We start from the raw sequence: 22,376 nt of genomic DNA, 5'->3' as shown, positions 1-22,376 counted from the left end.
TTCCCGGATGCTTTCCACTCAAAGTCCTGCAGAATGGGTGGCACAGTGTGCGTAGCAATTAGTCCAATGCTATTGGAGTGCCAGCGACCTGGATTCAAATCTGGACCCGTCTGTAAGGAGTTTGCATGTTCTCCCCGTGTCTGTGTTGGCTTCCTCTGGCACTCCATTTTCCTCCCACTTTTCAAAATGTACAGGGGTTCTAGGTTAATTGGGGTATTTTGGCAGCTCGGGCTCATGGGTCAGAAAGGCCTGTTACCCTGTTGTATGCCTAAAAAAATCCAATAAAACTGTGTATGATCAGGAATTCACCGAGGCATTTCCATTAGTTGGTGTACTTCTCATTTGATTTTTCTTGTAAGCGCGTGAGCGTGGGTGTGTAAAATCCTCAATGATTTTGACTATTTGCAAATGACTGACAGGTTTTCAAAGCCATTCCGTCAGAATAAGGACAGAGACTTAAGCTGGAGAAATCCTTATGTTATGCTGGGTCTTGCTGATGTACCAGGAGAAAGCTGCACTCCCTGCAAGATGCAAATGACCAGTGATCACAGGGAAACAAAATGGTAAAAATTTGCTCTGGTAAAAGACTTTAGAGTTGGCCCCCTTTATATGGCCGTTAGAAGTCAAGAATTATCTGCCTTTTAACTACTTATAGCGCGGATAAAAGCTCTCACGACTCGAGGGAGAATAAATGCTTTTATTAGCTTATAACTATGGGTAGTGTGTCACAGTAGACTTCAGAAGGGTTCTGGGTTTAGGCGGGAAACCAGGTTTATATGTGAGCAGATGGGGGCGGAGCCAGCCATCGGCACAACACACTACCAGTGAATCTCAGTTCACTGCACCACTTCACCTTCCTGTATAAATGCAACGAAGGTGGGATAGGGGTAATTTTCATCCCACGTCTGATACAGTACCACCAAGGTAGGTAGTATCAGAGCCAATGCATTTTGCAACAGCTTCTGTCTAAAAGGGTTAATGCTGTAATGCTACAGGTCCCGCCTCCTTTTGCTCTGGGATGTCAGCTTGCTTATGTAAAAGATTGGATGACCCAGAATTTCTTAGTTCAGTGTGAACAACCCTAGCTGCCTTTAAAGATGGGCCGTTGCCAATTAAGTGGATTTTCTGTGTAAAAAGGCCTTTTGTATCATGTGATTGTTATAAAGGCAATTCATTCCCACGCTAGCCACCATTCAGGAAAGGAACAAGTCAAAGAGAGCCTAATTTTTAAGTTTTAAATACAATAATAATGAACAAGGCCCCACTTTAGTACATCACAAAAGAGCAATGTAGTCAGTTTAATCAGTGCCTGAAGTTTTTGCTTACCTGGTTCCAGTCACCCTTTTGTAATTGTCTTTGGAATATAGAGCCAAGATACTAACTCCTGAACCTATGTTGACCAGCAACGTTGGGTAAGGGTTATCCAAGCAATATGGCTTTTTCTGGCACTGGTCGAGGTCAGTAGGTTTTTCAAAATAGTAGCACTCAGACTGACCATTGTACCCAATGGAATCAATATACAACAGACCTTGGATTAAACAGTCCAACTCATCCAGTTTGTGAAGCTGCAAATCAGCCATCTATAAAAAAGTAAAAATGTGTGATTACCATTCTCAACCACAAGTTCTTTAAATAATACCAGAAAATTCTGGAATCATTGAGATCAGGCCATATCTGTGGGATGAGAAAGCTTCAGCAGAATTGGGATGGAGACAAATGAAGCAAGTTATGTTGCAGGAAGCCACTTCGGGATAAGCTGCAAGCAAGATTATCTGGTCAATGAGTAAATGGGAGCAGTTGGAGAGCGAGAGCAGACAAAATAATGTTACAGTTGTGAAATGCACAGTAGGAAGATGTGTCTGCCTAGGTATATCCTCCACTTGTAAAGGAAGGGAAAAGAAAACACGTCGATCCAATAACATTGATGGACAACTGGTACAGACAGTAATCAAAGTTGTAGAATTCTATTGCTGCAGAAGACTACGGTGTGCCCAGACAGGTGAGGTTGCATTGGGCCTCGCTGTAGCAGTACACGAGGCAATGGACTGACGGGGTTAAAGTGAGAGTGGACGGAGAATTAAAGAGACTGGTAACTGGAAGCTCAGGACCCCCTATAGATTACGTATCATGAATACCAAATACGGTTTATTAGACAGGGAGAAATGCAAATGCATCCCAGCTTCACCTAGAAAGACAGATTAGGTCCTGAATTATGGGAAGTTAAAAGGTGAAAGGACAAGTGCTGTACCACCTTCAGTCGCAAGGGAAAGTACCATAAGAAGTAGGAAAGAGGAGGGAGGTGGTGGGTCAGAAGAAATTTGTGATCGATAGGAATAGATGAGTGGACCAGAGAATTACAAGAGGGAATGATTGTGGAATGGAAGGAAGGTGAAGTCAATCCTCTTTCTGGTGGAGAGTGGGTCCAAGCAGAGGTGCGAGATGAGATGCAGTCAAGGGCTTTAATAACAATACAGATTTTCACATCCAGTTCCAATTTGTATTCCAAGGGAAGTACATTATCTCACGCATTTTTGGCCTGTATCTGTGACTTTATAATTTCACCTAGATTAGCATGAAGAATTAAGCAAATATATCATAAATGAAGAGAGTGTAAAGAGCTGATCGTAAAGATCTAGGACTACATACAAATAGAATTTTAACTATGGGAATTTACACAAGGAAAAAATATTAAAAATAAGTTCAGTATGTCATTGAGACTGTGACTAAAACATTAAATCACAATGGCAATAAAATTATGGAAAGGCATTCTGGAAAGATGGGCTCAAAGACCGATGATTGACTTGATAAAAATCAAATTTTTTTCCACTGGAACAGAAAAAGGTTTTTGTTGGACAATCCTTCCATCTAATTGTTCAGCAAGGGGGAAAATGGGTGCATTGTTACTTTGCATTGCATACCTTTCTGAAGTCATCCTCAAATTTGTAGGCCCCACCTCCTGTGGCACACATGGTGGTATGTAAACTAGAGAAATTTTTGTCTCTACCCATTTGAATGAATTTAGGCATGGAATGTGTTGGAAAGCGAATAAAATGCAAGTTCCCTTTGCGTCCACACATGACCAAATTCTTCAGCTCCAGGTGCACATCACGAATCCCAGTATTTCCGTAAGCTACGTTAGAGGTCAGATACTTCCGAATGCTCTTCAGATTCTCCACCTCCTCCTGCTCTTCTTCAGCTGTGATATCTTTTGGTTCAAAATATACAAGTTTGACAAGAGTTCCTCCTATATCCATTCCAAACCAAGGGAACGCTAGGAGGAGGAGGAGAAAAGACAGCATTAGCATAATGTGGATGTATGTTAGCTAGTCAATGCAATACACAGAGGTGCTGAAGAAACTCAGCAGGTCATGCAGCATCCAATAGGGCCCAAGTCCAAAACATACTTCCTATGGATGTTGCTTGACTTGCTGAGTTTCCCAGCACTTGGCCCCAACATCCGCAGATTTTCTTGTTTAACTCCTTTTAGCCATTCAGTGTTGTTTAGCGTGCTGTGATGAACAGTTGACATACAAATTCCATCAAAATTCCAAATCTTAAATGAGAACCTGTATTCCAACCCCCCCCCCCCCCCACCCCCACCAACCATTGGAAAATTGGGCCAATGGAAAATGCAAGTGGATGGGATTAAATGGGGTTTTTTGCAAAGGGATTAAATGTGTTGAACGATTCCAACTAAAATAGTTTTGACTCATTTTACTTAGATTTTCATTCAAAATATTGCTTCATGTTTCCTAAGGAAATGAAGCGAACATGCTTGCCGTGTCCAACTGCTGGAGTGTCTTTTTGCATCATTTCTATCATTTTTGGTAACAAACCTGTCCATCTCTCGCTTGAATCTGGTGAAGCAATTCTTCCCTTCCTTAACAGTCCATGATAAATCCAATTCTACCTTCAAAATAGAATTAAATCTAAACACTCCTTACACTTATTCTCTTGTATACAACCCAAGCTACATGAACGTCATCAAAACATTAAATTCTGGAAATTTGATTTAATAAACAGAAAATTCAGGAAAGACTCAAGAGGTCAGGAAACATTTGAGGAGAAGGAAACAGTAAATGATTCAGGTAGATAACCTTTCAATGGAGAATACTAATGTCCATTCCAATTAGAACTTTGACCACTTTCACATAATTGGCTCCGAGCTTCTCTTCAGTGTGAAGTGAGAATATATAGTAGCCAGGAAGGAGCTTAAAAAAGGACTTAGGAGAGCTCAAAGGGGTCAGAAGGCCTTGCACATGGGATTAAGGAGAACCCCAAGGTGTTCTATGCGTATGTGAAGAACAGAAGGATTATGACCAGCAATGACCCTGCCTGAATGTAGTGACATGTAGGTTCTAATTCGAAAGGGGAATGAGTGTTACCCAGATTGAAAAACAAGTCTTATCAGACAAGGTTAGCAGAGCTGGGACTTTTCTCTTTGGAGTGCCACAGGTTGAGAGGAGACTTAATAGAGGTCTACAAGATTAAGAGAGGCATTGATAGAGTAGACGGCCAGAGCCTGTTTCTGAGGGCAAGAGTAGCAAACACAAGATGACATGTACAAAGTGAAGGGAGGGATGTTTAGGGGAAACATCAGGGATAAGTTTTTTTTTCTTACCCAGAATTAATTCTGGTGGTGGCTGAAACATTAGCATTTAAGAGACACTTAGACAGGTACATGGATGGAGGAAAAGTGGAGGATTACGGGGTAGGGAGGGCTTAGTACCTTTTTTATTTCAGAATAAATGGAGCAGCACACATTGAGGGCTAAAGGGCCTGTACCGTGCTGCAATGTTCTACGCCTATTCCCGACCCCATGTGCTCTGATCCCATTCCTGGCTCCTGCACCACACCTGGTATACAATCTGGGACCCTGGCCCCATCTGCACTCTGGACTCTCATTTGCTGTCAGGACCCCCAGTTGACATTATGGACCACCATGAAATCAAATGCCAGATTATCAGAGATTACTGATATCTAAATATCAGATAGAATCTCATCTGATAAAAATCAGTATAGGTACAGTATTCTAGGTCAGTTACGTAGTCTTCAATAAAATGACAAAAAGGGAATCAAGTTTGCAAGATTCCTTCTTTCTTCCTTTACTTGATTCACCTTTTAACTCTAGTGTTTTTGCTTTTCTACATTTTACCACTGGGTTTAATTGCTTAGTCCATGGAAATAAAGAAACAAAAATGTTTAGTGTTCTCATCGAACAAGGTATAATAAGTAATCAAGTGAGGTGGAACTTTATTCAAGAAACATATTTACTCTTGATTATCTTCAAAGATTTAAAAAGCTGCTAAAGACAAAAATGATGTCTAAAGGCAGGAGGAAATAACATTACTTGGCACCTGGTGTGAAAATCAATGTGTTTAAATCTGTGGAGAATCAGCTGGAAGTGCTTCTCTATACAACAGAAGAACAAATGAAACCACATTAAGGGAATAGGTCTGGATATTCCAACAAGACTCATTCATTTTTGAAGCATAACAAAAAAAAAACTTGCTTGAAACATTTTGCAGATGAAATCCTAGTTTCTTTTTCCCCCCCCAACCATGATCCCTGATATGATGGATTTTCTTCTTTAAATTCTAGATTTCCTGCAAATTTTTGATTTTCAATAACCACCTTCTTGGTCGTTCGGAATCGCATCCACTGTCCTCTCTCTTGGTCATTTGGAATAGCATCCACTGTCCTCTCTCTTGGTCGTTCGGAATCGCATCCACTGTCCTCTCTCTTGGTCGTTCGGAATCGCATCCACTGTCCTCTCTCTTGGTCATTCGGAATCGCATCCACTGTCCTCTCTCTTGGTCGTTCGGAATCGCATCCACTGTCCTCTCTCTTGGTCATTCGGAATCGCATCCACTGTCCTCTCTCTTGGTCGTTCGGAATCGCATCCACTGTCCTCTCTCTTGGTCGTTCGGAATCGCATCCACTGTCCTCTCTCTTGGTCGTTCAGAATCGCAGCCACTGTCCTCTCTCATGCTTTTGATGCACATGCACATAATTACCCATGTCCATTTTAATGCCCCAGATTTCAAAGACGATGTGGCTCAGTCTCTGCTCTATTTGTTTTACTATTTGTGGTCATTGTCATGAAACCTTTTCCTAATATAACTACTAAGACACCCTGGTTGCCCCAGTGATTTTTAAAAATGTGAAAGAAATATACCACCTGGAATAACTGGTAATTGAAGGGAAGCACTATTAGAAAATACAAATTCTCCTCCATTACACCTTCACAAAACCCCCGTCACTGTGCCTGCAGGACAAGGCCAAGTTGCTTGAATAACAGCCATATTTTAACAGCACCAGTTAAAAACTCATGGTAACTGACTATAGCTTCCACAAGGATCGCATTTGCCGCCACATGCCCAAATGTAGAAAACAAACAGCAATCCAAAATGTTATTTTGATCTGCAATGTTCTGATAAGACAAACTATAGCCCCATTTACTTTGCTTGGAAGTTGCAGCTGTCAAACTAGATTTTTGGGCAAGACCATCTTAAAAATCAAGACCATCTCTAAAAGGAAAAAAAAAATACATTGCACTAAAATGCATTGTTATAATGAAAAACTAATCGAGCCAATCAGCATGCTATCTGATGAATCTTCTTTGTCAATAGCTTTAAATTTCACAAGCTCTATCATTTTTCACATGTTTATATTCTGTTTTACTAAAATGCTGGCACATACACCCAATGAACTCACTTTCACTCAGGTCAGTACAGTTCTTATCTGTAAACAAGGACAAAGGTTTCTTGGATGATAATGTGTTAAGCCAATTTATTGCCAAAGCTTTGAAATCCATATTTTCACAATTCAGATACATTTAACCAGATTACTAATTCAAAGCTGAGTATGCACCATTAGTGTATGGAACAGTGGGTTACAAATATATTTATATATATATACTTTTTTTTAAACCTTTTACACAACAAATGAACTTTAAGGAAGTCTTCCTCACAAACCTGTCCTTGCACAATCTAGACAGGGCATCAGATATAAATGAACACCCCTTTCTGCAAGTTCCCTTCCAAAAGTTATGAACATCCACCTTCGGAGAGGATACTACCGTTCCTTCACATTCTATAGATCAAAGTCCTGGTATTTCCCAACAGCTCTATGGAAGGGCTCTTACTTCAGCAACTCAAAGCTACGGGCAAGATTATCATAAAGTCACGGCAAGCAGAAACAGCCCAAAATGCCAACAGTGAGTGAAGGTTCAATACTCTGGCTTAGAAGAGTCAGGTGGGGACTGATGTGGAAGTTCCGCCAGGTGATTCACAACAAGCACTGCATGACCAAAAGTGGTAGAATAGAATGGGTGCAGCAATAAAAAGAGATACATGGCAACAAGTCAAAACAAGAGAGAAAATTGCTGACAACAATCTGAGAAACTAATGTCATTAAACAGCTATTATAGAGGGGTAAATGTCCACGTCAGCTGCAGGCTCGTTTGTGGCTGACAAGTCCGATGCGGGACAGGCAGACACGGTTGCGAGGGAAAATTGGTTGGTTGGGGTTGGGTTTTTCCTCCTTTGTCTTTTGTCAGTGAGGTGGGCTCTGCGGTCTTCTTCAAAGGAGGTTGCTGCCTGCCAAACTGTGAGGCGCCAAGATGCACGGTTTGAGGCGAGATCAGCCACTGGCGGTGGTCAATGTGGCAGGCACCAAGAGATTTCTTTAGGCAGTCCTTGTACCTTTTCTTTGGTGCACCTCTGTCACGGTGGCCAGTGGGGAGCTCACCATATAACACGATCTTGGGAAGGCGATGGTCCTCCATTCTGGAGACGTGACCCACCCAGCGCAGTTGGATCTTCAGCAGCGTGGACTCTATGCTGTCGACCTCTGCCATCTCGAGTACTTCGACATTAGGGATGAAAGCGGTCCAATGAATGTTGAGGATGGAGCGGAGACAACGCTGGTGGAAGTGTTCTAGGAGCCGTAGGTGATGCCGGTAGAGGACCCATGATTCGGAGCCAAACAGGAGTGTGGGTATGACAACGGCTCTGTATACGCTTATCTTTATGAGGTTTTTCAGTTGGTTGTTTTTCCAGACTCTTTTGTGTAGACTTCCAAAGGCGTTATTTGCCTTGGCGAGTCTGTTGTCGATCCTTGCATCCGATGAAATGGTGCAGCCGAGATAGGTAAACTGGTTGACCGTTTTGAGTTCTGTGTGCCCGATGGAGATGTGGGAGGTGGGGGGGGGGGTAGTCATGGTGGGGAGCTGGCTGATGGAGGACCTCAGTTTTCTTCAGGCTGACTTCCAGGCCAAACATTTTGGCAGTTTCCGCAAAACAGGACGTCAAGCGCTGAAGAGCTGGCTCTGAATGGGCAACTAAAGCGGCATCGTCTGCAAAGAGTAGTTCACGGACGAGTTGCTCCTGTGTCTTGGTGTGAGCTTGCAGGCGCCTCAGATTGAAGAGACTGCCATCCGTGCGGTACCGGATGTAAACAGCGTCTTCATTGTTGAGGTCTTTCACGGCTCATCCCCCCCTTTTTATATCGCACGACATTGCCATCATCAGCAAATTTGTAGATGGTGTTGCTGTGTGTAAAGTGATTGGAGCAGGGGCTAAGAATGCAGTCCAGTGGCGCTCCAGTACCGATGAAGATTGTGGAGATGTTCTTACCAAGCTTCATTGAGGTCTGGAGGTGAGGAAATCCAGAATCCAATTACACAGTGAGGTATTAAGGCCCAGGTCTTGGACTTTGCTGATCAGTTTTGAGGTGTTGAATGCCAAAATGTAGTCGATAAAGAACATCCTGATGTATGAGTCTTTGTTGTCCACATGTTCCAGTGTTTTGTGTAGTGCCAGTGTGATAACATCTGCCATAGACCCGTTTTATATAGTGTTTTACATCTTGGCGCCTCACAGTTCGGCGGGCAGCAACCTCCTTTGAAGAAGACCGCAGAGCCCACCTCACTAACAAAAGACAAAGGAGGAAAAACCCAACACCTAACCCCAACCCACCAATTTTCCCCTGCAACCGCGTCTGCCTGTCCCGCATCAGACTTGTCAGCCACAAACGAGCCTGCAGCTGACGTGGACATTTACCCCCTCTATAAATCTTCGTCCGCGAAGCCAAGCCAAGAGAAGACAATGCAATGACATCATCTGAGCATTTAACCAGCAGGATGGACAATGAACATAGTATATATGGAGTTCCAAAGGGTGCCACTGGAAGATTATTGCATGCAATAAGGGTCAATGAGATGAGGGTATTAGCATTGAAAGGGGGTTGATTAATTGACAAATTATTTTCAGGCCAGCAGACTGCATCTTGGAGCAATTAAATTAGCTACAACCAGTGTTAATGATTTAAATAGAAAGGAACAATGTTTTATAATGAGGTTTGCTGAAGTTGTTGGGAAAGCAAGTTATGAAGAGGACACAAAGAGATATAAACTAATTAACCATGGTGCTTAGATGGAGTATGACATGATGAATTGTGAGGTAATCCACTGAGAATAAAACTACTGAATGCTGTGGAATTGACAGCGATTTGGTTGTTCCCAGGCAAGAAGTACTAAGTTGGCACAGTTAGAAAATAATTAGGAATGAGATGTTGGTTTTAGGACAAGGGGAATAAAAGGTACATTTGCAAAACTATACTTGGATGAAACCACACAAGGGTAATTAACAAAACAAATTTCCTTATTAAATGAACAGTAAAGAGTTCACTGGTTTAACTTCAGGTACAGATGACTCCTGCGCCAAGGCCATTTGGGGAACAGAAATTCACAAATCATTACTCAAATGTTCGAGTTTCGGGAATTAAATTCACTGTTAAAGAACATGTGTAGGAAAAGAAGTTAGCAAGCTAAACATTGTGTTTCAACTCTCACTTCTTGACCCACGTGCAGGTAAGGTAGAGTGGATGGTCATGTCGAAACAAAATATCCTGGCAGAGGGTTGTGAAGTATCCACCACAGAAATCTGTAGAAGCAGAGTTGTTAATCACGACCCAAAGAGTACAGGGCCAATTCATGCTCCCCCATCTATTCTTACCATAATGAATTTCACTGCGTTTATTTTTTCCAAAAATTTACTTCAATCATAATTTCAAGTATATATTAAAACTCTAAATAAACTACTCTTGGACCACCAAAACTTGAAGCAAAAGTTTTTTCCTCGCGCTAACTGCAACTATCAATGTTTATATCTCCTTTTGCAACTACTACCTCTTTTTCTGCCCTGAAATATTGTGGCAATTTAATTTGCACCATTATAGCTGGCATATTTTACATATCAGTGTGGCTACAGAACAAGTTGAATGCATCTGCACATTGTACTTACATACAGGACAATAAACTCATCTGATAAGATGGCACCTGCAGAATTTTAGTGCAGAATTTGCAGATTTCTTGGACTATTGGATGTTATTAACGCATCACATCTTTATTCCACTTTACCTTTGACAAGTTATGCGGAAGTGCAATAAGTTTTCCAGTGAACTCAAAGAATTTAAAGAAGAATATAGGAGAAATCAACAATAAGTCTACTGTTTCGATACTGTTTTGGGGAGGGGGATAGAAGGTGAGCAAAACAATCTACCAGGGACAAGCCATAGTGGTCAGGTCGCTGGCAAAGAGTCTGGCCCTTCAGCTAGGAATGGAAAGGTGGGGTGGGGGGGGTGGTTTGGAGACGAGGAGAGCCATAGTCAAGTCATTATCTGATTGCACAAGTACAACCCGATGAAACAGCATTTTCTGGTCCTCGGTGCAGAAGGTCTTGAATCCCAGCAAGGACAGCTTCTCCACCAACCTCTGGGGAATGATCATATTAAACACCAAGCTGAAGTCTAATGAACAGTAGCCTGGCGTATGAGGTGGCATTCTCCTTGTGGGTCACCTGGAGATTTGATAGCAAACAGCTAGAATGTTTTGCGAATGAGATTGAGATTCCTGGATAGTATGATACCTCCCAGGTGCCAAGACCAGGGAAGTCTCCGATCAAGGCCACAGAATTCTGAAGCAGGAGCAGCCAGATGTTGTGTTTGGTACCAATGCATCGATAAGAATAGGGAATGAGGTGCTGAAGAGGAAATATAGGGAGTTATGAAAGAAGCTGAAAAGCAGGATCTCAAGGGTACTTATCTCAGAATTGCTGCCTATACCACACGCCAGTGAGAGTAGGAATAGGAAACTGAAGCAGATAATTGGGTGACTGAAGAGTTGGTGCAGGGGTTCAGGTTTGTGGATCATTAGGGATCTCTTCTGGGGAAGGTCTGACCTGCAAAAAAAGGACGAGATGCATCTGAACTAGGGAAGAATCAATATCCTGGTGGGCTGGTTTGCTAGTTCAGTTGGGGAGGGTCTAATCTAGTTTGGCAGGGGGGTGGGAAGCAGGACGCAAGCGCAGAGAATAGGACAGAAGGTGGAAAGGACGATGCAATGTGTTGCGGGTTTGTGAGGAAGGACAGACAAGGGAAGAAGCATAAACGTAGTCAGTTGGAGGGTTTGAAATATGTATATTTTAATGCATGGCGTATTAGGAATAAAGGAGACGAATTTTGATCATGGATCAGTATTTGGAATTATGATGTTGTGGCTGTTACAGAGACGGCTGGGGAAAGGACAGGATTGGCTAATGGTACTGACTTTTAGGTGTTTTAAAAGGGATAGGATGGAAGATAAGAGGGGGAGTATTTTATATAGCCCATTTAAAACAACTCATGTTGACCAAAGTGTTGTGCAGATCATAAATTATATCTTAACTTAAACAGCTACTTAAAGTGCAGTATAGAACAGGTATTCGAGGTTCAGAATTGTACATACAACATGGTAACAATCAACAATCACTTCACAACGCTTGCGAGTAAAAATACAACTTCAACCTGGATTTAAAAGAGTTAAAGGAAGGGGCTGATTTGATGGAGGGAGGAATATTGTTCCACAGTTAAGGGGCTGCTATCACAAAGGCACAATATCCCAAGTGTGCAATTTGAGTGCAGAACAACCAAGCACCCTACGTTGGTCGATCTAGGGATCTTGAAGTGGAGTAGGCATTAGGAGATTGATGATGGAGGGGCTAGTTCATTGATGGCTTTCTAAACAAACTGGAGAACTTTAAAATCTATCCTGACCCGCCCTGCAACCAGTGAAGGGAGGTGAGAATAGGGGTGATATGGTCCCTTTTCTTGGCTCCTGGTCAGCAATAGTATCAAGGGTGTAGAAAGAGAGGACGCTGTAGAGGGTTTGTCCACTAAATGGGTGTGGTTGGAAATCAGAAATAGAAAGTGTAACATTCACTCGACTGGGTGTCATCTCCAGGCCCCCCCAAGTAGCCTCGTACTGGGTAATGAACCTTGTCAGGTGACAAACCTCTTTGGGGGGGGGAGAGCATTCCGACAATATTGGCAAAAACAACATGAGCTTTAGTATAGTTATTGTAATGGAGTATATATATTTGGGAGAATTTGGTAAAATGAGAGTAGGTTACATACATACACACATTTTAAAACAGATCTTGTTTGAAATACTGAAGAATTCATATTCAGGAACATTGCAAAAACTATGGAGAATTTTATGCACATTTCACAAGTAGGTGCTAATTGAAATGGTGTCATGAAATGAATAGGTCATTGTTTGGAGGAGACAAACTGGCTGTTTAAAAGTACCTACAACGTGCTCAAAGGTCACTCCTGGGTTTTGTTTATCTAAGACAACATATGGGAGCAGAAGGATAACTCCTGTTGTTTGCTGAAGGTGGGGAGTTTTGCAAGTGAGAGAGTCACATGGGGTTTCTGGCAATTGGCAGTTGGAGAGAGAGAGAGAAGACAAGCAATGAGCTCTCTCAGCCAGTGTCTGTGTGACACTGAAAGAGACTGAACAGTCATGGCTGAAACAAGCCAGGAAAAGCTGGTGGGAAACAGAAAGCTCCAGAGTGGCTGATGGCTGGAAGTGCTATCTGTCTGATGTTTCTCTTGGAATAAGCAGAACAGAAAAGAACTGTGATAGCCTGAAAGAAAGAGGTTATCATCTGGAGAACCCTGATGGGGCAAGTTTCATCAGCAAGACATTGAGGTGATTAATGGTGGTACCTCAGTTGTGGAAATCCTGGAACAACAAATCTCTCTGCAAACCCTACGAGAGCCTTCCTAAGTGGTAAACATTTACCTCTCGAGCACCAAAGCCTGGTGAACTTTATACATGTTAAATTCTATGCACAGTATAAGAATTGCCTGCATCCAGAAAACTTGGAAGAAGGAGAAGTGAGATTGAACTGTGAACCAAATAACTTTTCTTAAATTTGCACACACATTACATACATGTGTACTTAGAATTAGAAGGGGGTTAATTTGGGTTAGTTAAGTATAGAGATAAGTTAAAGTTTGATTCTGTTTTCATGTTTACAGTTAATTAAAAACAACTTTTGTTTAAATAACTACTTGTCTTGGTGAATGTCTATTGCTGTTGGGTTTTGGGGTTCTTTGGGCTCATAACATTATGCACAAGGACACAAGGATAAAAGAAGACAAAATGGTAAAGTGAAGAACTAATTACGATGGGATGAATCAGGAACTAGGGAGAGTAAAATGGGAACAGATGTTCATGGGAGAAAGCAGAGAAGTAATGTGGAGGACGTTTAGGGACCACTTGTGCAGGGTTCTGGATAGGTTTGTCCCACTGAGACATGGAAAAGATGGTAGGAAAAGGGAACTGAGGTTGACTAAACAGGTGAGCCAACTACTTAAGGGGAAGGAAGCATAAATTAGATTTAGGAAGCAAAAAGCAGGAAGGGCTCATGAGAATATTGTAGCCAGGAAGAAACTTAAGAAAGGAATTAGGAGAGCTCAAATGGGATTAAGGAGAACTCTAAGGTGTTCTATGCATCTGTGAAGTACAGAAGGATGATGAGAATGAAGATAGGGCTGGTTAAGGATCAAGGAGGCAACACGTGCCTGGACACGCAGGAGGTTGGGGAGGTCCAAAATTAATGCATTGCTTCAGATTTAACCAGAGAAAAAGACCCAGATCAAGATGAAGTCAGAATAGAACAAGCTTGTGTGCTGGGCCACATTGAGATTCAGGAAGAGCAAGTGCTGGACCTTCTTAAAAACATTAAAGATTGATAAGTCCCTGAATCCGGATGAAATATACCCTAGGTTGCTGTGAGAATGGAACTAGCGCATTGGTCAAGGAGGATGCAAAGATCATAGCCAATGAGGTGGTACTGGAAGTTCAGAGAATGGCAAATGTGGTCCCCTTTGTGGTGATTGGGAGTTAGTGACCGTTGGAGGGCGTCAGAGACGGAGTGTCTCATCTCGGGTTAGATGTGCAAAATAGATATGTCCCAAGAGGTTGTGAGTTGATAATAAAATATGCAATACAAAAATACCTATTTCTTTATCCTAATTGAGGAAACATCACATGGTACCAAGAGACATGGAAAGTGTGAAGCCACCTGACTCTGTGAATTGGACCCGGGAATGTCAACCAATGAACTCACCAACAAACCAGATGCACGGAAGATCGCACTGCTACTTACTGTGGTGGGACTTCAAGCACTAGAGGTTTTCAACACATCATTTTTGTTGAAGCAGATGACCAAAGAAAGTTAAACAAGGTTATCAGGATGTTTGATGAACACTGCTCACCAAAGAAAAATGAAACATTTGCAAGGTATGTCTCACTCATGCATGCAGCTGCAGACAAGAGCTTTGATACTTTTTAAATGAACTTGAAATTGAAAGCAAGAACATGCAAGTTTAGATTGCTGCAAGATTCAACGGTCCGCAATCAAATTATGCTCGGAACTATTGACAAGAAAGTGAGCAAGAGGTTGCTACAAGAGATGGACCTTACCTTCGATTGAAATATGAAGCTATGCCACCCCAATGAATTAGCTCTTCAGCACGCAAAAAAGTTTGGTGAGCGTGCAATAATCAAACCCCACCCTATGAGGGTTGCTGGCCAAGTTAAGAAGTGCACTGCTAATAATAAATATAGGGTCATTAAAAAAAAGTAGAGATGAATAATCTACAAATTTTGTGTGTAACTGAGAAAAAGACCCAAAAGAGAAAGAAAGTTAAGATCCGTTGCAGTAGTAGAACACCTAATTTTTTTTCTAGAGAAGGACATGTCTTCACATCCGACAACCATTGAGTATGAGTAGGATGGACATCTCAGCAAAATGGCCCTTCAAGTAATGAGGGAAACAAAAGCCACTACATGGGATTGTGAAAAAGTCAGTATTAAATCCATTGGCCCCACTCACTCCAAAAATACCAAGGAGTCAAACTAATATTAATATCCCTTGCCAAAAATTAAAGAGAGAAGGACAAAGCCAAAACATATTATACAACATGCCTTCCTCAGTACTACATTATTCACATTAAAAGGAAATATTAGGATACAATTTAGCTAACTGAACCTTAGAAAATTGAATTAGTGCCTAGCAAAGAAAAGACGAGTGAACATGTTTCAAAATAGAATCCTATGTAGTTTTGGCAAATGGTGGTTGAAAGTCTTGCTCCCATAATTTCTTATTAGCACCCAGGGAACTATCCCTCGATCTTCCCTGGAGCAGTTCATAAAGGGCAGAAAGCAATCCTGTATGATTAGATTTAAAATTATATACTTCCCAAATCAGGTTAAAATCTAAATCCTGTGGAAGCCTCAATGTTAAAGAATTTAAGAATTGTAAATAACAAAAATGATATTTACGTATTTTAAATCTAATAGATAATTGTTCAAAAGAAGCCAAGATTTGGTCAATATATAGATCTAGAAAAGATTGGATACCCAAGCTTAGCCACTGAGTATAACCATTATCTTGGACCGAAGGTAGAAAAAAAAGGAATTACATAGAATAGGGCTAATCAATAAAAACCTATGGTAACTACAATGTTTTCTAAATGGAAACCAAATTCTCAAAACTGTGTCTGGCTTTCAAATTATCAGTTAACTTGGAAGCCAAAAAAGGCAAGAGTGCTCCAATATTGAAATGGGAGAGTATTTTTTAGTAGACTTAATCTCTAGGTCCAATCCATCACTATATCTATCCTTACAGCTTCTCTAATTCAATCAAATCCAAACCCTTTAAACTGCATCATGGAACCAGGCAGGGATGTCCATTAAGCCCTTTTCTATTTAATTTGGCTTTGGAACCATTAGCGTTCACTTTTTGACAACCAGCAGAGATCTCTGGAATCTCTAGACCTGGAAATATTCATAAGGTGTCTCTCCATGCTGATGATCTTTTGCTATACATATTTAATCCTGACCATTCCATTCCACACATTTTGTTACTTCTCAGTCAATTTGGTCAGTTTTCAGGCTATAAATTAAACTTGCGAAGAGCGAAATATTCGTTTTGAACGCTTCCTGCCCCTTTGATTACTCTGTCCCTTTTAAAATTGTTTTTAAAAAATCAATTTAACTACCTAGGCATTAATATTACTAAAATGTTTAACAATTTGTTCAAGGAAAAATTTCTTACTTTATTGATGCATGTTAAGAAGTCCCTATCTCGATGGTCTCCTCTCTCAATGACTTTAATTGGACATGTTAGTATTATCAAAATGAATATTTTGCCAAATTCTTGTACATCTTTCAAGCTTTACTGGTTTTTGTCCCTAAATCCTTTTTTTTATTCATTAGATTCTCTCATCTCTTCTTTTGTTTGGGAAGAACAAATGCCCCCACCTCAAAAAAAACTTCCTTCAAAATACTGAAATAAATGGAGGTTTGGCAACACCTAATTTTAGAATTTATTACTAGGCAGCGAATATTCTATGTTCCAAGGAAGCTGAAGCCTAGTGAGAAAAAGGGAATGTAGTACACAGAACCCAGTGAATTTCAACTCAGATTTCAAGTTGTCAAAACAAATTAAAACTCTGTACCCTGGCTCCTACAACACATCCTCCACATTCCTGACCTCGGTGATCCTCACACCAGTTCCAACTACTCACAGCTAACCTCGCATGTGGATGCATTCAATGAATAATAAGGATTTTATGTACAAATGAGGTAGACCATCTCCAAACCATCAGGACTTCAATAGGAGAACACTTTAATGGAATTTTACTGCATATAATCACAAATCATTCAAGGTATCATTTTGCATTTCTCCAATTATATGTTGTAAGTATAGTTATCCCACCTTGGAAGTAACAAGACATATCTATGGAATTAAACTGTTCTGAAAATTGGCAAAATATCTCCTAAAAACTCCTCTGTGTAAAGTGCCGAAGCTATATTGTGATTTTAAAGAATATGAACATTTTGTTTTACTCCAATTTTACATATAGAAATAAAACCTCAAGTAAATAATTCATGGGTCTTTAATACATATTTTACTCATTTAACAGGATGTGGTGGTTGAGAACTTTAGACAGTTGCTTCCTCCACACAGCCTCTCCAGTGGCTGTACCCAACTTCAACATCTGACAAGTAAACACATTCCCGCTGAATTCTCTGTCTCCATTGACAGTGAATCAAATGTTTTAAGACCTTAATCACATATCAAATTACTATTTATTTGAACGACTATTGAATGCACTAAACTAAATACAACTTCCCCTTAGAAGCAGCAATGCATTAAAATAAGTAAAACAATCCAACACAAATAACGTCACATTTCACATTCAATAAAATCACAATATAGCTTCAACATTTTACACGGAGGAGTTTTTAGAAGATATTTTACCAATTTTCAGAACAGTTTAATTCCATAAATGTCTTGTTACTTCCAAGGTGGGATAACTATACTTACAACATTGGAATTGTACTGCCATCATTATTTTTTGGAATATTCACAGTTACTAGCCAATAAATCCACTTATCACTTCAGAGCCTGAACTATAATCAATAAAAAATCTACTTCTACACTGTTAAGTCAGAGAGGATCAAGTGAGGACAAATCAAGAGTCCAAATACAGTAATAAGGGCTTCTTCTGGCCCCTTGATTTACTAGTGTCTCTACATATTTGACAGGTTAAGGGCACACTCTGTCTTAAATTGAGTAGCAATGCAAGTAGCAACAATGTCAAACATTAGAAAAGCAAAGATAGGGGCAGGAAATGCACTGGAAGATTCTGTCACCCAAATATTAAATCATTCAAATATTTATCCTTTTATATTTAAAGTAAAACTATTTCAGGGAGAGATAACTAGACACCATTAATGAGCAGAAATCTGCACAGATTGAATTATTTACCTGCCATAGGTACCAGCTCAGAGTGAATGTGTGCTGCTTCAGTTACCATTTTCCATACTTGCCTTCTGTAAATAAAATCCTTCCCTACATCAAAACTATGTTGAGTCCTTGCCTTTGAAACCTACCAAACCTGTTTCCTCACTCACAACACACCTCAAAGATTTATTTAATTCCTTCAGATTATGTTTTAGATGCCATAAAGAAATTGATTAGTTTCTTTCCCACTTGACTTGGCCAGTGTCATTTTGGATAAAATTTAAACTATTTTTAGAGAAAGTGTTAAAGGATAAACTTCAATTACACCCAGTTATTTTTAGTAGGAAATATAAAAATGTTTAGTTTAAAATTAAGGACAACTATGTATCAAATCGAATTTTTACGATTGGTTTTAGCTGTGTCGAGGAAATGTATAGCTATTACTTGGAAGTCTGATATGGATTTGGGGATGCAGAGATGGCAGACTGAAATGAGATCTTGTATTCCTCTTGAAAAAAAACTTACAATTTATGTGATAAATATCATTTCTTTTTGAAACTATGGAGCCCATATTTGAAAATTTAAGCTCCCATAGCTCATTCTGATGGTGGTTCTCAGTTCCTTGGCAGTTAATTTGAATTTATATATTCATTGATAATCTTTCTTCTTTCTTTCTTCGGGTATTTGGGAGGGAGGTGAGAGCTGGGGAGGGAGGAAGCGATTGGTTATATACCACATGTATTGTTTTATATGCATAATTCATTATTAAATGTATTGTGGTTTTAAAAATTTTAAATAAAATATTCAAAAAACCTAGCATTACATCTTTGCTTTTATATTCTCGTCCTCTCATAACAAATGCTAATGTTGCTCTTGCCTTCCTTTCTGACTCAAACTGCAAGTGAATCGTTTGGGAATCCTGCTCTAGTGCCTCCTGCCCTCCGCATTTGGAATTTTCACCCCGTTTAGAAAATAGATTACACCTTTATTCCTCTAAAAGAAAGTACATGACCATACATTTCATACAAAGTACACGACCATACATTTCTGTCTCCTGCATTCCTTCTGCCACTCGTTTGGCCATTTTTCCAAACCGTCCAAGTCCCTCTGCAGACTCCCTGCTTCCTCAACACTCTGGCATCAATCCTTGTAGCATCCGCAAACTTGGTCACAAAGCCATCAATTCTATCATCAAAATTATCTACGTGCGAAGTGAAAAATTGAATAATGCAGGTAGGTCAAAGTTTACAGAACAACGAGTGACACAAGATGCACAAACCAACAGAGTAAATTAAAAGTGCTTTTTACATGTGATCCAGCAGGTCTTTTGATCACAATTACACCAGGAGCAAGAAGGAACAATTCAGAAGCAACAAAGTAAAAAGCAATGATTGCCCACATAACAAAGGCACAGGATATTGGCCAGGAGAGAACGGAAATCTTTTTGATCACTAAGGATCATTAAGATCCTTAATTTTAATAGTTGGCGGAACAGTTAGCTCAACACCTTTACAAAGCCAGCGATTAGGACCAGACCTGGGTTAGAATCCTGCGCTGTAAGGAGTTTGTACATTCTTCCCATGTCTGTGTGGGTTTTCTCCAGGTACTCCTGTTTCCTCCCAAGTTGTAGGTTAATGGGGTGTGTAAGTTGGGTGGCACAGGCTCATAATTAAGAGCAAGAGAGAGAGGAAAAAAAGCACTTATTAAAGTGTGATTCAAAACACACTTCAGTTAGAAATCTGGCCACATTCAACCAAAAGATTCTAGCCAGCTTTGGGTAGGGATGGCCGCATTTTATAGAGCTTTAACTTGCAGGTTTCTACATGCAAGACTGTGAATATTGCCTTGCGTCTACTTTTAAGATGAATGTTTTGAAATAATCATTAATGCATAAAGCTGTCAGGCATATAACTCACTCTTGCTTTACTAACTTTATTAAAAAAAACAAATAATCTTCAGGCAATAGTCGCAATCCCGGCCATTCTGCAGTACTGTGGTTTGCTCAGTGCCAGCTGATAGACAGCGTTAAGATTAAGAGGTAGGAAAATAGACTTGGGCATTTGTAAAATGTAATCCTTCTTTCCAATTGTACAATATACTCTACAAATATGAGACCTGTGTCTAAAAGAGGCAATGCATAAACTTTAAACTTACAGACTCCTAATATCTGCATTTCTTGTCCAATTTGGACGTGATAATTGAATTAGAGACAGATTAATACAGGGCCTTCGGATTTCAGATTTATTGTCATGACACCAGATCCAACTCTGACATTATTTTTCCAGCAAGCACAGCAGAATTAACATTAATTGGTGTTCAAAAAATAAACTGTACACAGTGTAAACATGCAATAAATAAAAGAACTGTAAAACAATTTTGAATGTAAACAAAACTGACTGGGCAATTCTGAGAGAACAAAAGAAAATCAATAAAGTGCACAAGTAACAGTCCTTAAGTGAGTCTCTGATTGTGTTTGTTGTTGGGGAGTCTGATGGTGGAGGGGTAGCAGCTGTTCCTGAACCTGGTGGTGCGAGTCTTGTGGCACCTAGACCTCTTTCCTGATGGCAGCAGTGAGAACAGAGTGTGCTGGATGGTGAGGGTCTTTGATGATTGCTGCTGCTGCCCTCCGACTCAGCATTCCCTATAAAAGTACTCAATAGTGGGGAGGGTTTTGCCTGTGATATCCTGGACTGTGTTCAATACCTTTACACTCAGGGGCATTGGTGTTCCCATACCAGACTGTGTTGAAGCCGGTCAGCACATTCACCACTGTACTGTTGTAGAAATTTGCCAGGGTTTCTGATGTCAAACCAAACCTCCACAAACTCCTGAGAAAGTAGAGGCACTGACATGCTTTCTTCACATTAGGTCCAATAAAGATCCTCAGAGATAGTGACTCCCAGAAACTTAAATTTGCTTACCCTCTCCACCTTTGATCCCCCAATGATCACTGGATTGGATTGGATACCTCTGGCTTTTGTTTCCTGAACAATCAACTCATTAGTTTTACAGACACGGAGTGCAAGGTTGTTGCTGGCACACCATTCAGCCAAGTTTTCAATCTCCATCCTGTATGCGGACACATCCCCCTTCCTTTATACAACCTACTACCGTGGTATCAACAGCAAATTTGTAGATGGGGTTGTTGACGTACCGAGCCACATAGTCATAGGTGTAAAGTGAGTGGAGCGGGGGTGGGGGGGTGGGTGGGGCTAAGAACCAGCCCTGTGGTGCTACAGTACTGATGGATATTGGGCTAGAGAAGTTCTTACCAATCTTTACTGATTGTGGTCTGGAGTTGGCCTTCAGACCAACTCATTCACACAGATCAAGATGACATACTGCTTTAGTCCCATTTGCCTGCATTCCATATCCATCTAAACTCTTCCCATTCATACATCTCCCAAATGTCTTTTTAATGTTAGAATTGTATTGCATCTATAGCCTTCTCTGGCAGCTTGATCACCTGGAGTGAAAAAAGTTGCCCCTTGAATCACTTTTAAATCTCTCCCCTCTATGATCTCTTTTTCTAGAATCTTTTACCCTGGGAAAAGGACTGAGTATTCACTTCATCCATGAATCAATGGCCTTCGGAGGAACAAGATACAGTGGAAAAACAAATTATCTGGAGCAAGTGTAAAATATGAAGCCAAGTAAAGGAACAGCTCAGAGCACCTGTTCCGATTCTCCACAAACTTCTAAAAATGACGGAAAAATTAAGATCAATGAACGTTCCAGAGGGTCTCATTTTTGGAATTAATCAGTTTCCCACACACCAATACTCACCTTTTGCAGTTATATTCTGGCACTCCAGAATATTAGAGCACTTCTACAAATCTGAAAGGTATTATTGCATCATTTATAAGCAATAATTATGGTGCAAACTGCCTGTTAACTAATGGACAATTACTTCAGATGGCATTACTGTGAAGCTTCAGAAGTTGGCACATCAATGAATAGAGGGAGTCTCAATGAGTATTCTGTTGGCATATAAATGGGTAACAAGTTACCCCGAGTCTCCCTCAATGACTATATTGTTAAGCAATACTGCCCAGCTGACTACACCAGAAATGAAAGTTACATTATCCCAACTCTAAAAAAAGTACTGAAAAGAACAGCAATTTCATAGCGAGTGAAATTACTGAGTCACGTCATCACATTAAACAATCATTCAATTGTTTAGCTTTTCATCACTGAAGAACTGCTAAAAATTCCATCCTTGCCACC

General features: G+C 40.4%; 1 protein-coding gene across 6 annotated transcripts in view; it reads right to left on the bottom strand.

The window, feature by feature from the left end:
- The window catches only part of LOC138744437 (pantothenate kinase 1-like), a 63,209-nt gene that overhangs the window by 25,123 nt on the left and 15,710 nt on the right, over positions 1 to 22,376 (bottom strand). For 5 of the 6 annotated variants that reach the window (XM_069900605.1, XM_069900604.1, XM_069900608.1 and 2 more), the window contains 2 exons: positions 2,919 to 3,271; positions 1,327 to 1,580 (listed from right to left, as the gene is read on the bottom strand). In XM_069900605.1, coding sequence (XP_069756706.1) covers positions 1,327 to 1,580; positions 2,919 to 3,271 — 607 coding nt within the window. The remainder of the gene's footprint in view (positions 1 to 1,326; positions 1,581 to 2,918; positions 3,272 to 22,376) is intronic. The other variant, XM_069900606.1, reaches the window with a different exon arrangement.

Source organism: Narcine bancroftii, chromosome 10 (assembly GCF_036971445.1).
Source record: "Narcine bancroftii isolate sNarBan1 chromosome 10, sNarBan1.hap1, whole genome shotgun sequence".
Taxonomy (NCBI): domain Eukaryota; kingdom Metazoa; phylum Chordata; class Chondrichthyes; order Torpediniformes; family Narcinidae; genus Narcine; species Narcine bancroftii.
Note: the sequence above shows the minus strand (reverse complement) of the source record. Positions and strands in the feature narration are given on the sequence as shown.